The following is a 17,973-nucleotide window of genomic DNA, read 5'->3' as shown; positions in this document are numbered from 1 at the left end:
TTAAAGGTCAAGTGCCCTCTTATTCATACTTTTTGAGATTTACTATCCAAATGATACTAATGTATATAAATGACGACCTGGGATCAGCCTTACAGAAAAAAAGTCACTTATTTGTCTTAAATCAGTAAAATTAGATAACTGGATCATTGACCTATATAGCTTGTGCACCTCGGCCGCAGCCGCATGTCAGCGCCACATTCATGCGTCATCTTTGCCAAACAAACATACACGTGTGTGAAGTCAGTACACATAGCCTATATATAAAATCTATAAAACAACATCATGTCTTCTCTATAGTCACAGCTCTACTGCATGCTATCCATTGTATGTTTGTTGTGTTACGTATAACAGTATCAACGCTATACATCAGAAAGAATTTAGGAATCTAAACAACTTCGAAAAGGATTAAATACACTACGAATGGTGATCATGCGGTGCGGGATTAGAGACTGGAAACTGTTGGATTATTTCAGACGTACACTGCTTATTTCACCACGGATTGTTTTAAAATCTATCTAATAAAGCTAAGTTCATTGTTTTAAATCAAATCTATTATTTAGCCATAGCTTTGGTGTTCATAAAGTGCCTCAAAAGTTTGTTATTGTTCAGTGATACAATGTGCGTGGAAATATGTGTTTGACTACAATGACGTCAGCGATCGTGGGTTTATCACAGCAAACGTGCACCTGCTGTGTACGGCAAACTGGTGAAAATAGCCAACTTTAAAGTCTTATTTCTCAGTAATGGCTTTACTAAAATCAGAATTAGTAACACACTTATCCTTTATACACATATCACATTTAGAAAACAGGGCACTTGACCTTCAAATGGCTCAGCAGATTTCTCTGAACGAAAACAGGCGGCTGAAATCAATGAAACAGTCTCATCTTGGAATAAATCGGTCTAACTAGTGGAGTCACGCAAGGTAGTTTCCTAAGTCGTCTTCTCTTCGCTCTCCTGATAGATGATATACAGAGTAATTCAAAATGTACCGGACAGAGTATATTTCCAAAATGACCTAAACAAGCTGTGTGCCGTTCATGGTTAGAAACATGGAAGATGGGCTTCAACCTGAAAGGCATGATATGTATATTGGATAAAGAAAACCCAGGTTCAGATTATACCTTTGAGTTCGAATGAAAAGATTATTTTGTTCGAATAAAGAATACTCATTGTAAAGAAAAGATCTAGTTCCACCAGAATTGTGCGCTTTAGAACGAAAAACGCTATGATCGAACAATATATCTGTTTGAACAAAAAACTTAATGTTCCGACAAGAAAATCTCGTTCGAATGAAAAGAATTCCGTTTGATGGAACAATATGCTTTTTGTTCAAATGAAAACTTTTCATCGTTCTGACAAAAAAATTTGTTCGAATAAAGAGCTATGTTACTGTTCAAGTGAAAAAATTTTGTCGATTGAAAACAATTTTGTTTCGAACCAATGTTTGAATGAAAATAATTCTGTTCTATTGAAAAACTTTTTATAATATACTTGTTCGAACGGAAAACTTAATATTTTGACAAGAGAATGAAAACAGTTCTGTTCGATCGAACAATTGTTCGAACGAAAAACATTTCGTATGGACCAAAAAAGTTTGTTCGAACGAAAAAAACTTTGGCCTAACGATTTTTTCAAATTGGTTCAATCGAATGAAATATTATTGGTTCGACGAAAAAAATTTCAAGCGAAAGGTTTTTTGAACAAACGACGATCTTTCTGGGGATCCGCAGTAACTTCAGTCATTAGGAATTAATTCTTCATTTTTGCCAATAAAATATCGTTAATAATTGTGATTGATCATTGGAAGTCAGAACCAGTTAATCACTAATACATGCATTTTAATAAATCTGATTCCTCCTTTATAGTGAACTTAGCTTTAACCTAGTAGAGGCTACTAGCCTACGTAGACCTATGTATATGCGTAGGCCTAACACCCGGACGGATTGGTCTTAGGCCTATTGAATTTTAACCCTCCTAAACATCTTATTCCTACACCTTATTTAACAGGGATCGCATCAATTGTACATCGCAGCAATGTTGCCGGATTTTTTTGCAAATTTTGTTTTGGAGTTCAATCCATGAGTCCGTACAACTCAATGAACATTTCAAGCGACCCGAGAAACGATCTCCTACCCTCCCCCCGTGTACACTTACTCCGAATATAAGTGTGAGTCCAGCTTACGGATGAGTGTGTCATATACTTATATTTAGTAAATATCTTGTGGATTTGGTAAAGATCGGTGCGTACTATAGGAAAAATTGAATGAAGCTCGCGGCCGAATCAAGTAATAAATTCTTTTATTTTGATTCCTCACCGACACAACAGCTTTTCTCCCACGGATAATAATATGTAATATACAGGTATTTAGTAAATATCCTGTGGATTTGGAAAAGCTCGGTATGTACTGTAGGAAAAATAGAATACAAATACATGGTTGAAGCCCGGGCCAAATCGCTGTAGTAATAAATTCATTTATTTTGATACCTCGTCAACACTACAGCTTTTCTCTGCTGAATCTGTTCGGCCTGTTTAGTTTAGGCCTACGACTCACCGGGACTTAAATGATTTATCGTAGTAAATATCCGGTAAATTTGGTAAAGGAAAATAGCATATTGTAAAACTGTTTGAAGCCCGCGGGCAAATCAGTGGGAGTAATAAAGTTATTTGTACTTGATTTGATTCTCATGGCGAGGAAAACTCGCAGCGGATCCGTGGAATGACACACGTTGATTATCGATCTTTACTGCTCAATAGTGCTCATAATATTTATAATATTCAGAGTAGTAAATATCATGTGGATCGGTAAAGTGTACCAATGAAGAAAATGGGAAATTGTTAGATTACTGTTTGAAGACCGTGACTGAATGTGAAGGCTTGCGTCAATAAATTTTTTTATTTACACTTGAATTGATAATCGAAGTGAGGGCCAGCCTGCGGATGATTTCGGGATGACGACTCTAAAATCATGTCGCCTCATTGAATGGGGCACAATTTTCGATGTTTACAGCCCGACAGTGCTTTTGTAACGTTGATTCATCGAAATTCCCATGCAGTATCTATAGATCGAAGTGAGCTAAATGAAATAAAACGGATTGTATCGGAAACCGCGTTAAGGTAAGAAAGCCTTTGCAGTTTTGACGTCAATTGTCAAATAATAAACACGCGAATATCAATAGGGTTTTCTGCAATGTAACAGAAAACCCTAATTACAGTAATTCAAAATTATAGAGGTTACTAAGGAAGGGAACCGAGAACTAAGAAACAATAACAACAATAGTTAAAGCCTCGAAACCTTTCAAGAAAATAATATCTTAATAATATCATGTACAGTATCTGTCAATGCAGCGTAGTACTTGTGATACAGAATGGTTAATAATCAGTAGAATTACAATAGGGATTCTGCAAAAGCAGCAGAAACCCTAATAAAACCCGGAAGTAAAACAGTAGACGATTCAACAGGTTCACGTGAAAACCTATGTATGTATGTATGTATGTATGTATGTATGTATGTATGTATGTATGTATGCATGCATGCATGCATGCATGACCATCATAACCTCCCCCCCCTTTACTTTTACATCATTTTTGGACTATTTGGAAAAATGATATTTTTCAATACTAAAATCCCCGGTTTCCCGCGCGTACGCGGGGAATTCTGATCTCTGGGTTTACATATACAAAAACCAATGACAACAATCAAAGATCATTTCATGAGCTACAAATTTACGATTGATTGTAGTAACAAGATATGTAGCTATAGGTATTACTACCATTGGAAATATTATATACATAATCAAATATTCATTACTTAGTAACAGCTCTCCACCTTGTGATCGATTAGCATAATTTTCCTTAATTCAACAAACATTATTTATATGCATAACCAGTATTAAGAAAATTGATCCCAATATATTCAAAATTGCCCTTGGACAATTTCAAACACGTGTAAAAGTGTAGAGTTCAGTGAATGGCCAGTCAACTATTTTCAATCTCATGAGGCCACTTTTTTGGCTGCAGATGTCTAGGGTTACAAGGTTGGATATGAATATCATCCATTGAAACGACTTGAATACTTTCCAAAAATAACTGGATTCTGCCTATGCACGCATACATAAAAAGTGAACACAATAGCCTGTTAGGAGTAAAGAACCATATGTGCTTAAAGGGTCTATCTCCATATATCTACATCTTGTAGAGGATTATCTCACCTTTTGTTAACTAATGTAGTTAAGGAACTAGGCGTGGTAACAGTAGTTGTTGTGGTCTCGTCTTGTTTTTGCCTGCGTATATGGTACGGTATATAACTGGATTGGTAAAATCGATTTGTAGGCACGGTAGAAGACGATAGGGATGAAGATGAAGACGATAATACGAATGCATTCGGTGCGATGAACCTGTCACGTGAACAACATGCTGTCAGTTCATAAGAAAAACTTTAAAACAATATAAATGCATATGTTAACAAATTAGCTGCCACCTCATACGTAGTTGCAATCAGGGATGAAAACAGAGGCATTTGAAAAACGCGGAAATATTAGAAACATAAGTATTACGCTATAACTATAGTTGGCCAAGCCAGCAGCCGCGCACACCGAAGGTGCGAAGCCCCCTCAAGGGGGTTTGGGGGAAACTCCAAAGAAATTTTTGAAATTTAAAGGAGGCATCTGAGGCCCATTTTCCAATGACAAAATATAACTGCTGCCACGTGGTTGGTCCTTCATTGTTCATGGCTTGAGTAAAAGAAAAGGATGGCTCAGACAATATCCAAATCACTAGAACATGTTCATACTTAAATGCACATGTCAATAAATAGTTGAGTCCCAAGAGGAGCCCGTATCTATAATTTTCCTATCTATCACTCAATACAAGCACACTGTGCCTGAATTAAAACAATGACTACTATTACTGAGCACTTAGGCTATGCTGTGTTGAATGAAATGAAGCGTGCAACCGCAGATTCTAGACATAGATTTCCCATGCAGCGATATACATGTATATATATTATTGATCTACAGTGGGTCTAGACGACAGCGATGTTGTAAAAGGATTTCAGAGATCATAGCACCGGTTTTATAAGACGCGTTTACGGTCTGTTCTTTAAGTGTGCTACGATCTAACTCTCAACTTTTCTCCAAGACCCTGACCCCCCATAAATTTTCAACAGATCTACATCAATCTCAAGAATGATAAAATTCAACTGCGGAAAACCGCGTTTCCTCAGAAGATTTTCATCCCTGTGCAATAGAGAGCAGCTTCACAGTGCCAGCCAAGAAATAAACAGATCAGCTACAGGTACAGGAGAACAAGATATTATCTCGTAGATGGCAGCGAATGTGTTAGCATTCTTGGTTGTCAAACAAACACCGTGCGCAAACTACTAAAAAGAAATGAATTCTACCTATGCATTGAAAAATTTCGAATGCAAAAAACTTAGGCGGTTCATATGGAATTTTCCTAGAGCTAATCAATATGTAAATGAAAAAGGAACTTCGAAGCAGTTCATGAGGTTTTTTTTCTTGAGCTAATCAATATGTAGGTGAAAATGAACAAAAACTAGAAAATCTAGAACTGCTAATCAGTATGTAGGTGAAAATGAACAAAAACAAAAAAATCTAGAACTGCAGCGCATAAACTTTCCAAACACTGGACCAACATTCCATGACATAACTAGGGATCCAAGAACACAATGCCCACTTGCGAAGTGGTTTTAATTATTCAACAGTCTGACACTTTCAATATTCAGACCCCTGGTGACCATATACAGTAACTAATGACCTTGAAACTCATCTCAATCATAGAACATCATGAGCAACAATTTTGTATTTCATTGTGGTTACAAAATATGCCTAGGTACCAATACAACATGAAAATACTAAGTTATTTGGCTATTCAACGCTGCCCCCTGGCTTACACAAAAACCAATGACCTTGAAACAAAAAAAACTTTGCAATCAATTGTAGTAACAAAATATCCGTAGGTACCATCAACATAACCAGCAAATTATAAACAAATCAATATTCAACTCTCCCTGACGAGAACAATAACCTGGGTATCCCTAAGTCCATATACAGAGATGAATACTACGACATTGATACAATTTAACAAATATCAAGATAATAAGTCATAACCTGGCGATATTTCCTCAAAAAACCTTTTTCTATCTAGAAATGAATCCCTGGGGCCATCCCAAAATAATGGTCTGTTTGCCGTAACCCGACCGACCTGACTTCAAAGGTACCGAGTGAAAACTTATTTTTTTGATTCATTGAAATAAATCTTATTCTTTATAAAAAACGACCGACCGACCGACCCGCTACCGATGTATGAGCTACGTATGTTTGAAGTAAAGTGTGCATCGTGTGAAAACATCCCTCGAGTGTGGCCTAGTTTAAGTTTTTCAAGAAAGCAGTAGTACGAGCGTGTGTGTGTGTGTGTGCAACTGTCTAATGATTAGCGCTCCCGCGCACGTGTCAACCCATGAAACGTTCCCCATTTTGGCTTTCCCATAATTATTTTATTAGCGCCGGAATTCCCTGTATATGCGAAAAACAGCCAATCACATTCACTCGTAGAGACAACGCCCCCAATCGAGGTCATTGCAATTCGAGTTAAGAATTTTCCCGCCCAAAACCGTTTTTCGTAGAATTTAACCGACGGAGGTTCGCCATGTCTTCGATCGTATCGATTATACGTCATTTAGGCTGAGAACCAATGAAACAAATGCTCACATAAAAAACGTACCGCGATTTTTTACATAATTGGCTCAATGCCAACTTCAATATGGCTAACAAAGGTAAACCAAAATAATATTTCTACTTACCGACTCATCCTGAAAACTTGGTCAGTGTAACGGCAAACAGACAATTATTTTGGAATGGCCTGATGAAAAACTATGAAAACTAGATGCTGGTACTCTTCCACACCTGTATGTTATAGAGTTGGCAAATGCTCCCTAAGGCTCAGAAATTACTTTTACTTTTGTGTAACTTCAGTGTCCAGGTTTGAGGGAAATAGACGCAATTGCGACAATCCAATATGGCTAATAAGCATATGGGGTACAGTGCGAATGATACTTCAGATATTTTTCAGCCCGATCTTTTTCAAATCACAAGAAAGCTACCAATTTAGTAACTAAATGAAAGAGAGCTTGCTTATACAACTGCATAAAATCCATGAAAGTTTGAGAAACCTAAAAAGTCTCAAAAGAGATTGTCTCCAAATGTCATGAGAATGATATTCTAGGAGTCACCAATATTTGATACATAACGTTCTTTGACCAATGTCAATCAAAATTTATATTTTTCGAATTTTCTTATCCAGAGGGCGGCTTATCATTATTGCTGCAAAATCGGAAAGGAAGCCAGTCCACACTTGTCAATTAACTCATGTGACATACTCTCTGATGCCATTTCACAACAGAAAACATAAAGCAGGCGTCTGAATTCTTAGCGTCTGAATTCTAAGTGTCTAATGGTGGAACTTTATACTTGTCTATTTACCTTCTTCTTTCTCTATTTGCCAGTTCAGTATCTTGACTAGATTTTCGTTCCTGCAACAAAAATATATGCATGTCTTGTAAGTATGAGCTTTAAAGAAAGAAACAGACATTACAGACATAGTCAAGAACAAATTAAAATCAATAAGGTTTGATCAAGAGGAAAATCAAGAGAAAAATTCAAGTAAAAGTCTGTAATACAGGCAGAAACAATAGGAAGATAAAATCTGGTCATAGGTAGTGGAAATAGAAATAGCATACACACTTAGGTAAACATATGATACATACAGTGCACACTGATGTAAAGCGAAAACAAAAAGATACCTTGTTTCTCATCAATGCCAGCATCTTAATTTTTTGCGACAAAAGTTGTAAATAAAAAAGGATTGTGGAATGAAAAAAATCAAAATGAAAATCAAAATTGAAATCTGCACACCCCGCCGTGCTGAAAAGGACTTCAGTCAGTTTTTTTTCATTTTCTCTCATAGTATTTCACAATCTCTGCTTGCAAGCTTGATTGTCCTAGTTGTAACCCATGATTCGGACCAAAGTTTGTGTAAGATATCACTGGGCCTTGAACCTTCTTTGTGGTTACAAATGTTTATCCCTGTGGAATTCATGCAAACTTCAGTCTTTTTATCAGTCAGTGTCAACAACCAAAGAAGTTGTCTTTGCAAAGAATCTTGTTAAGAAGATTTGACTTAATGATTCTTGAAATTCAATTAAAAAAAGTCCGCCCCATCGATTTATAGACTTACTCTAGTTTTGAATTTTTCTGGTGTTGGAAATCTGGCTAGAATTCTTTAATGTAACTAGGGAATTTTGACCTCATATAAAAAAGAGATACCTCTACCATGGTCATGGAAAAATTAGTAATGAATAATTTTTCATTAGGATTTCTTTATGTAAACAAGAAAGTGAAAATAAAAATCTCCTGCCCTCGTCTTATCTAACTATCTTGCTGTGACAAAAAACAAGGCATCTCATTCTTGGGCCTAATCATCTACTTTTTAAGAATAAAAAATCATGTCAAATCTTAAAAGAGGAACACTTCCAATTTCTATGATGAAGACCATTGTGTGGTACTTTCTTACTAGATAGGTTTATATTGATTTTAGTTCACACAATTTCAATCACCATTGAGGAAAAGCAAATCTTCCTTTTAATGAGCTGACACTTACTTTATCATTTTCTGCCAGAAAGGGACTTGAATATGACCGAAATAAACCAGGCTTTTCTTTGTTAATCTTGTCATCACGACTAAGATTTGAAACTTGGTGAGTGCTGCTAGTTTTACGTAACCCAAGACGCCACGTTCTAGGGCCTTCATTTTCATTCGGTTTAGAAGCAGGAACTGAGACCTAATAGACATTTATACATGCATATAACCACCAAAGCAAATATCATACAAATTCATGAATACCCATGCGAAATACAGGAAGCTGAACAACTCATGAAACGATATAATTTGTAAATATAGGGATTAAAGGCAGGCCCATACGCAGGGTTGCAAAAGGATTTTCTAATATAATTTTGATTTTAGGGCATGTATGATCAAACCTAAGACATCAAACTGCATGGGCCATTGACTGGCAGCCTGCACCTAAGCGCTTTCTAGGAGGGGAATGGCATAAAAACTCTTGGAACCCACTCTGCGCATGGGCCTGTTATTAGTCAACAATATCCCTACACAGCGTGCCAATATCAATTTGAACAAAATGTGAAAAACACAATTAAATCAAAATTAAGTTAAGGCCCACTTGAGCCGGGGCAAATCCAAGGGCAGACTTCAAATGAGGGCATCTTAAGTATCCACGCAGCCAAAACAAGGAAAATTTGAAATTTCAGTGCATTTTCATACAATTTTATAGCACTTAAATCTTGCGCAGCAAACTTCTGTCTTATATGTCATGGGTAGAAAAAGTACCCTGAAAGATATTGCCACAGTATTTTCAAAAGGGCATAGGAATTGCGACAGGACCATATACTCTTTGTGCCTCCGTCTGGATCTGCCCCTGTGGAGAATGGTTTAAAATGCTTGATATCAGATCTCTCTAAATGAATAGTTTGAAAGCGGTGTCTTGAAAATTATATTAGCAGGGACCTTGGCAAACAGATGCAGAAACCAATGACCAGATGAAGTACCCCACTTTTGGATAGAAAATGAAACACAGTTAAATAAACATTCTTTGACAACTATATATGTTTGAAACCTTTATAAGTAAATTTTCGCAAAAGCAGAAAAACATTTCATCTAAAACTTTAACCAAAAAAGACGGTTTGGTAAAGTCCATGGCCGCCGCCATTTTCTCAACAAAGCAGACACTTTTCTCTCTGCTGTAACATGCAACTCTCTCTGATACATGTACTGTTGCTATTCATAATGTTTTCATCACTTGAAGTCCAACAACAGTTCTTAAATGCAGCGTTATAGCCGCAATCATACGAGCATTTTCGGCCCGGGAACAACTGTTCACATGGGTGCCAAATGGGCCCAAGCCAAAATTGTCTCTGTGTGATCAGGCTTATCCCACATCAGCAATTATTTGGAAATGTTTCACTCAGAAGGTGGATAAATAAAGCAAACCACACTAGCAGCCCAGCAGGAGTATTCTAATAGTGATTTTCAATACAAATCTTCGATGAATGTATCTATTTGTGTATACACTCACAGAGAAGAATGTGGTTTGTAGAGTGTTTACAACATGAGGCGCTTTTTTTTGATTACTTGGATTTCAGGGTTTTGGGAGGAAATCTTTGGTGGAGTAAAGGGAAAAAATCAGTGGTGGTGTACACTTTTACGTGGGTGGAAGGGAAAAAAGAAAAAGAACTTTTCTTTTTTTTACCTATATCTTTAGGCAAAATTCAAAGCAATCCACGAAAAAATAAAACTAGGGGTCCAGGGACACCATGCCCACTTGGTGTGGTTTCAAGTGCTCAACATTCTAAGTTTCAGTATTGAACGCCCCTGGTGATCATATACAAAACCCAATGAATTTGAGACTCATCACAATTACAGATTATGTCAAGAGCTACAACTTTGCTATTGATTGTGGTTACAAAATATAGAAAGGTACTAATATTATATGGAAATACCAACTTATCCTACTATTCAACACCCCCATATGCCAACGTCCCCATGTGACCATATGCAAAAAGCAAATACCTTGAAACTGACCACAATCACAGAACATGTTATGAGCTACAACTTTGCAATTGATTGAGTTAACAAAATATGCCTAGGTACGAATATAATATGGATATTATAAATTATTGTACTATTCAACACCCACTGGTGACCATATACAAACACCAATGACCTTAAAACTCACCACAATCATAGAACATGTCATGCGTTAGAATTTTGCAATTTATTGTGGTAAAAAAATATGCCTAGGTACTAATATAATTTGGAAATACTATGTTATTCTATTTTACAAAGCCCCTGGGCTCAGTTTCACGAAAAAGTTTAAGCCTGAAACGGTTAAGTTTAAATTGTTGTCCTCGTTGAAAACATGAAGTAACCATTTGCAATTACACAACAAATTTTAGTAAAACTTTTTGGTGAAACTGGACCCAGGTGACCATATACTGAATCCAATGACCTTGAAACTCACCACAGTCATAGAATATGCCTTGAGCTACAAGTTTGTAATTGATTGTAGTTAAAAAATATGCATCGGTACCAATATAATGTGGAAATACTAAGTGATCCTACTATTCAACACCCCCTGGTGACCACATACAAAACCCAATGACCTTATAATTCACCACAATCAGAAGATATGTCAAGAGCTACAACTGTGCAATTGGTCACAAAATATGCATAGATACCAATGCAATATGGAACAAGAGCCCCAAGGGACACTATAGCCAGCCTGTCAGCTTTTCATAAAATGGCAAATAATGCATTCTGTGGGTTAACCCGTTCGCTGCCACCTAGTGGTTTAACATCCGGTCACCATTGCCGACACTAATTTTGGACATTATACAATTTATATGCTGCCAGCACTATTTGTACATTGATAAATAAACATACTGATATTTTAGTGTAAAAAACCAATGACGAGATAGCACTGGTGAAGAGATTCTCAATTTTTTCTTGTCCCCATTGCCAGTGAAAAGTGTGAAAAATCAAATAAAAATCTAAAAGAATAAAAGTTTTATTGTAAAAAGGATACAGAATGATTTTAGTCGTTATATTCTCTCTAAATATTGGCCGGAAAAGAAACTAAAATTCATTGCTTTCTGAAGATTTTTTTGAAAAAATTTCAAGTGTGCACCAGACTTGAGTTACCCCCATAAACAATATCTTAGTCTCTCCATACTGCCAGACAATTGTTATCTCGTTTCTCGTCTCTGCCAGGTCATTCATTACGCTATAAAATGACATTCAATCGATGACGATATAACTCATGGCAAACTGTGGTGCACCCACCATGACGTTTTATCTCTTCAGCGGCAGCGAACGTGTAAAACTTGTCCAAATACACTCCCAGCTCACAGACTGGTCAATCCCAGGCTAAACACAATTCAATCGTGTTTTCATAAGTAGCACAGACAGTGACTGGAGCTGGCAGGAACAAATACCTCAGATAAATCTTTTCCCTTGGTCTTATTGATTTGATTGCAGAATAGAATTGAATTTTCTGAAATTTGCTCAATAAAACAAAATTGAATTGGATTTGATATTTTTTGCAGAATAAAATTTGATTGAATTTGTAGTTTAAGCACATGGCTAATTAGCATATCAAGGTCATCCATCCAATTTTAGAAAAAGCTTATTCCCAGACTGCACAATTGTCAATGATATTTTCTGTAGTTTCACAGAAATCGATATTGAAATACAATTTTAGATCTTAAAATAAAACCCGGAAGTAAATTGGTAGACGGTACCACGGGTTCACATGAACACCTGCTGATCTCTGCGGCTAAGCCAATCATAGAGGAGTCTTTGCTTTCTGATTGGCTTTTTAAAACAGATATTTTTGCAATCAGATTTTCGCGAAAAAGCTCATATAAATTTTAATGAGGACTTCTTTCAAAATTCAGCATCATAGGGGTTGGAGAATGGATAATGCTCTAATGAATGATTTGTATGAATATATGCGCAGTTGCACAGTCAGAAAGCCTTTACTCAGGAAATCATGTCATTTAAATTCGCTCCATTTGTATAGTAATAGGCTCAGCCTAGGGCTGGCCTGAAAATCAATTTATTGTACAATTCAATGCCCCCTGGTGACCATATACAAAAAATGATGACATTGAAACTCACCAAAATCATAATAAATGCCATGAGCTACAAGTTTGCAATTGATTGTAGTCACAATAAATGCATAGGTACCATTATAAGTAGACAAATTGTATATTATTCAATATCTAAGTACCCTGGTGGCAAGAAATTGGGTGATCCCAAATTCCATATGAGGGGATTTATCCTATGACTGTGCTAGTAATGATTGAATTTGAAGGCTATAAGTTCAAACCTGCTGTTATTTTCCTCAAAAGTCCGTTTTCCACCTATGAATGAGTACTGATGACACTAAGATGGCCGCCAATCGAAATACCTGTCACACGCATTAAAGATCCCTTTCATAGAATACCCACCAAAAATTGTGATGAAAAATGCCAAAAACATTAGGAAGTACAGGATTCAAAAGTTCAGGCCAAAATTGACATTTTGTGCATTTCGAGCACAAAAAAGGTCACAGGACAGCCATCTTGAGTCTGATCACCCCAATATTCTTATGCTGATGGGCCCTTGGAGGATACAAATATATGTGAATGATCAAGGTAATTGTTTTAAGCGTCTTAGAAATTTCCCTTGAAACTTCAAAAGTGTGTAAAAAGTGCTGATCTTGGCGAACAAAAATGGCTGCCAGTCGGCCATCTTGAATCTGACCGGCCAATTTTTGGGCTGAAGATGTGAACGAAAAGTGAACGCAATAGCCCGCTGGGACTTAAGTCCCAAGTGGGCTAAAAATTACATTTTTCAGTGAAGAATCTAAGATCCCGAAGTAACTGAGATGTTTTATGAATCGCCTGGATTTACAGATTGAATGCCGAGAATCCAGTCATTTAAGAATTCCAGTTTCATCCCAAGTATATAGGATAGATAACAGAAATCTACAGAGTCAAGTAAAACCATGTAATTAAATGGAGCTATATCGCCAACTGCTCTGTATCAGATTATTACGAACTGGCACTTATGCCATTTCACTAGACAGTTTATAAATCCATAGAGATTAGAATTAAATTGACACACTGATGAGATTTCTAGCTTCACATGTATTTCAAGTATAAGAAAATAAAACTAAAGATTTTCAAAATTGTTTTCTTATATCCGTTTTTTGTCAGGGTAGCGGAGATGAAAATAAAAAAATATTTATGTCTTATTCAAGAAAACTGGGAATTCTCGGCGGTGGATCCAAAATCCAAGTAAATAAAGAAAGTGCCGCACTGACTTACGCACGAATGCATGTCAGACCACCACTAGACCCAGGGGTGCAACGTAAGCCCGAATGTCCTTTGGCCAAGCAGGCTAAAAACCCGTAATCACTGCTTTGCAGCTACATCTTACTTTTGTTGTTCAAGTCTGGAATAAATAAACTTGTTTCAACCGTCTGATCAATTATCATGGATATCCATCAAGAAATGTAGGACATAGTGCTAACAAGATATTTAAGATAGTTGCCCTTGCAATCATATTAGATGGCTGGTAACTGATTTTCAATAGGGGTGGACCAAGTATCAAGGAAAATCCATCAAGAAACGGGCAACAGTGCATACTTTGGCTGAGAAATACAACCCAGTCAGCCATTTTGATCGGTCTGATAGAGCTAAAGTGTGTCTATGGTTGATATGAAATCAGGGAATAAATGTAATGTGTGAAGGCATCCATCAAATTGTGTTAATGAATGTGTTCTAAAGAAAGGTAAAAATGATCGCAATAGTCTGGTGGTACTTCACCCCAAGAGGGATTTAAATGTGATTGAAATAAAGTAGAATCAATTACATGCAAAAACATCATATAGTAACTTTCTATTCATTTGGAACTAAAACTGCTAAACTGCAATGGATGAATGTTACACATTAAATACAGCCAAGAGTCAGTAATCACTGAAGTATTGAAAATTCTTGCAATAAAGTTTTAGCAGTCCAAAAATCATTAATGCCAGAAACATTACCAGTATATCGAATTCTAAATCAGGCAAGAACAGATATATTGAAAGAAAAAAACCAGCATTTGTCAGGTAGTTTAACATATGCACATCATTAATTGCTTTAGTGATATGATATATCATGATTGGTATAGCATTAGGCTATAAATAGTCTTGATTGATTAGTGACAGAGCCAATTCATGTATAACATCCAGACAAGGATGATTAGGTACTTTCAATCCCAGGATGGTGATCAAATTTACAAGTGCCACACTCCATTTATAGGATTAACAAAAACAGATAATTCGGGGTGTTCATATACTTTGGCTAACTTAAGCTCTCAAGCTAATAATTAATCATCAGATGAATCAATTGCCAATTTTCAATCTTGCATACAGCTGGCAATATCAGACAACCCCCAAGAAATCTGAGGCATTGATATATGAATGCTCCGCAGAAAGAATGATTGTGGTCATTTGCACTTACTAACCTGTTTGTTATATATTCGTTTAGTTGAAGAATTATTACCCACAGGAATAGTGCCGGGTCTTAGAAATAATGATCCCTATTGAGAATAATAGCAAGCTAAGTCAGTATTATTAGGTAAGAACATACAAACTAGAGTTAGTTTGTATGTCCTATAGTTAGAAGCAGAATATGTCCAATCATATTAGTTGACAGAGCAGGATTTACAGGGATGGTAAAACAGTTAAGGAGACTTGCATGTTCAACAACATCTATGAAAATAATGATAGAAACATTGTTTCAATAGGGTCATCAAATGATCAAATGCACAATTTAGGAAGCAGTGTTATATTTTCAATAGGCAGTAGTTATTGACATAAAAAATAGTATTTGGAGACAAGTTTCATCAAATTCTTTGATCAAAGTATCTGTTCAAAGCGCTGAATGGCAAGATTTCAAGCATCTACATTTTCAAAACGAGCAAAATCTAGACAGTACTTTCAACTACAAACACAATGTTGGGAAACTTATCAAAATGGGGCAACCGGATAAATCATATGCAGAGGTCAGTGAAAGACCTGAAACCCCTAGTGTAAGCCATTGGATATTTCTTCGTTCACCAAACCTAACTGAGGCATTCGGGTAAGATTCACGAAATTAGGGGTTTGTTGTGAGTCAGTTTTAATGTATAGATGGATTCCACAAAATTTGACATCAATTTGTTCTCTGCCAATTACAAGACAGCAGTGTAAGGCTATGGTAAAAATAAGCATTTCAAAGCATTTTTTCATACCAAAAAAGTATTTCTTACTGGAACATCAGGCTAGAAATTTTGAATTTCAATGCCAATCACTGCCAAAATATCATGCCAAATTAACTGCAAACTGCAGCAACTTTGCTAATTTTCGAGCCAGTGACCAAATGCCAACACTAAGGCTTTTTTATTAGTTGGAATACAGATTTTACCAGCAAAATGAAAGGGTGATGGGGAAAATAAAATATACAATCTTATATAAAATATATGAATTTCAACGATCACAGACCTATTGAAATGGAAGGGAATATAGCTTCCTTCTTCAAGGCCTTGAATTTCCCTTTTGATAATTTCAAGGCCCACTACAAACCCTGTTCCAACAGCCATGTCATGCGCGGCACTACTAGCTTCGCTGGCAACTGATCGGAACATTGCCCGTTTCTTGGAAAAGTTTAACTCGGCTAGATGTGTCGAAGCACACTTTTCATATAGCTAGTAATAGTAAGTCGAGTCAAATAACAGAGCAGTGATCCGAGTGACGCACGTGTGAAGCACATATACTGGCAATTTCTGACCTGACCAGCAGAATGACAAAATACACAGTTGTGCTGAGAGGCGACGAAAGCCGATCGGGAACGATATCGGCCTGAAAATATCAGTAGGAATGTCTGTAGGTACAAACAGACAGGTCCAGGACCCGACACCTATTAATAAACGACGGCTATTAATAAAAGCACTGAGACAGTAACATGCCCTTTACAGGGGTTTTCATTTTGCAGGTCATTGATGTCTGCATTAGTGGTCTGTACAAACATACATGCATATGCATTGGATACACATTCTAACTAACCTTCTCTTTTTCAAGTTTTTCTTGTTCTTTTTCTCGCTCTTTCTGTTCTTCGATTCGTTTCTTCTCTTTTTCAGCAGCTTCAGCCAGTTCAGTTTCCAACTTCAATTGCTTTTCTCGTTCTTTTTCTAATTCAATTTCTTTTTCATTTGCAAACAGCAATTCCTTTTGTTTTCGATCTATATTTAACTCTTTTTCACGTTCTAATTCCTGAGCTTTTTCACGCTCCCTCTGCCGTTCTCGTTGCCTTTCTTTTAACCGTTCTGTCACTCGATCTTTAACATCCATAGGTTTATTTGGCTCTTTAGCCAGATCTTGTATACGAGGCGTTTCAGCTGCATTGGCTGACAATTCATTTTTAGGTTGAGCAATAGATGGGGTATGTTTGTTATTTTCAATGGCAGTGTGGACACTTGCATTTCTGTTGATGACATTATTACGCTCTGAAAGACCAAACGCAAACACTGTTTCATTACTCAAACTGTATCTAATTATAGCTTCTATTGGATAATTCATGTAAATACCTGTGTCAGACTCAGATTCCGAGGATGTACTACTTGTACTGACTTCATCATTCTCTTTCTCTGTGCTCCGAATTGCCTCTAATTTGGCACGTTCTTCCTCCACATTTTTCAACACCAAATTCTGTTTTTGGTCATTGCTTAGCCGAGTTACAGAACTCCTGGAAAAACCAGAAATTATCAAATAGAATTGAAAATATTGATACACTTTTTGAAGTTAAGCCAACCATTGATAAATACTATTGATTTAGGAGATTGAGTTATGAAGTAACCATTTTTCAAGATAGAAGACTTCAATGAACATTCACATTTTAATGTTTCTAGCCATTGAAAGCCATACTATCACTACAAATACTATGAACAAGAGGCCCAAGGCCCTTATACCTTTATGCGCAGAAGAAGAATGATTCAGTATTCAAAATTTTACAGAAAGATTTACATTGTAACGATGTAACAAGTAATAAAATAGTTAAGATGGTATAGGCTACGTGGCGATAATGTACATTTTCTGTTAGGCCTAATATATCCTAACATGAAAAGACAAGCCCATTCTAGCTGTCCTAAGCATCACACTACATGAACAAGTTAGACATTTAAAAAATGGGCAAGCCTTGCTGAAATGCTTGTACTGAAAGCTTGGTGGTTTTGTACTTCTGTCGTAGAATTAATCAAACTTTGAACTGATTACTTTTTACTTTTTAAAGAGCTAAGAGATTGGTGTTGTCT

General features: G+C 36.5%; 1 protein-coding gene across 8 annotated transcripts in view; it reads right to left on the bottom strand.

Moving 5' to 3' along the window:
- LOC141915448 (uncharacterized) overlaps positions 1-17,973 on the bottom strand; it is a 134,488-nt gene that overhangs the window by 63,058 nt on the left and 53,457 nt on the right. For 4 of the 8 annotated variants that reach the window (XM_074806974.1, XM_074806976.1, XM_074806980.1 and 1 more), the window contains 6 exons: positions 17,251-17,408; positions 16,730-17,169; positions 15,151-15,225; positions 8,681-8,860; positions 7,504-7,553; positions 4,213-4,398 (listed from right to left, as the gene is read on the bottom strand). In XM_074806974.1, coding sequence (XP_074663075.1) covers positions 4,213-4,398; positions 7,504-7,553; positions 8,681-8,860; positions 15,151-15,225; positions 16,730-17,169; positions 17,251-17,408 — 1,089 coding nt within the window. The remainder of the gene's footprint in view (positions 1-4,212; positions 4,399-7,503; positions 7,554-8,680; positions 8,861-15,150; positions 15,226-16,729; positions 17,170-17,250; positions 17,409-17,973) is intronic. The other 4 variants (XM_074806977.1, XM_074806978.1, XM_074806975.1 and 1 more) reach the window with 4 other exon arrangements.

This window comes from Tubulanus polymorphus, chromosome 1 (assembly GCF_964204645.1).
Source record: "Tubulanus polymorphus chromosome 1, tnTubPoly1.2, whole genome shotgun sequence".
In the NCBI taxonomy this organism is placed as follows: Eukaryota; Metazoa; Nemertea; class Palaeonemertea; order Tubulaniformes; family Tubulanidae; genus Tubulanus; species Tubulanus polymorphus.
The sequence above is the reverse complement of the archived record's forward strand: the minus strand, read 5'-3'. Positions and strand labels throughout refer to the sequence as shown.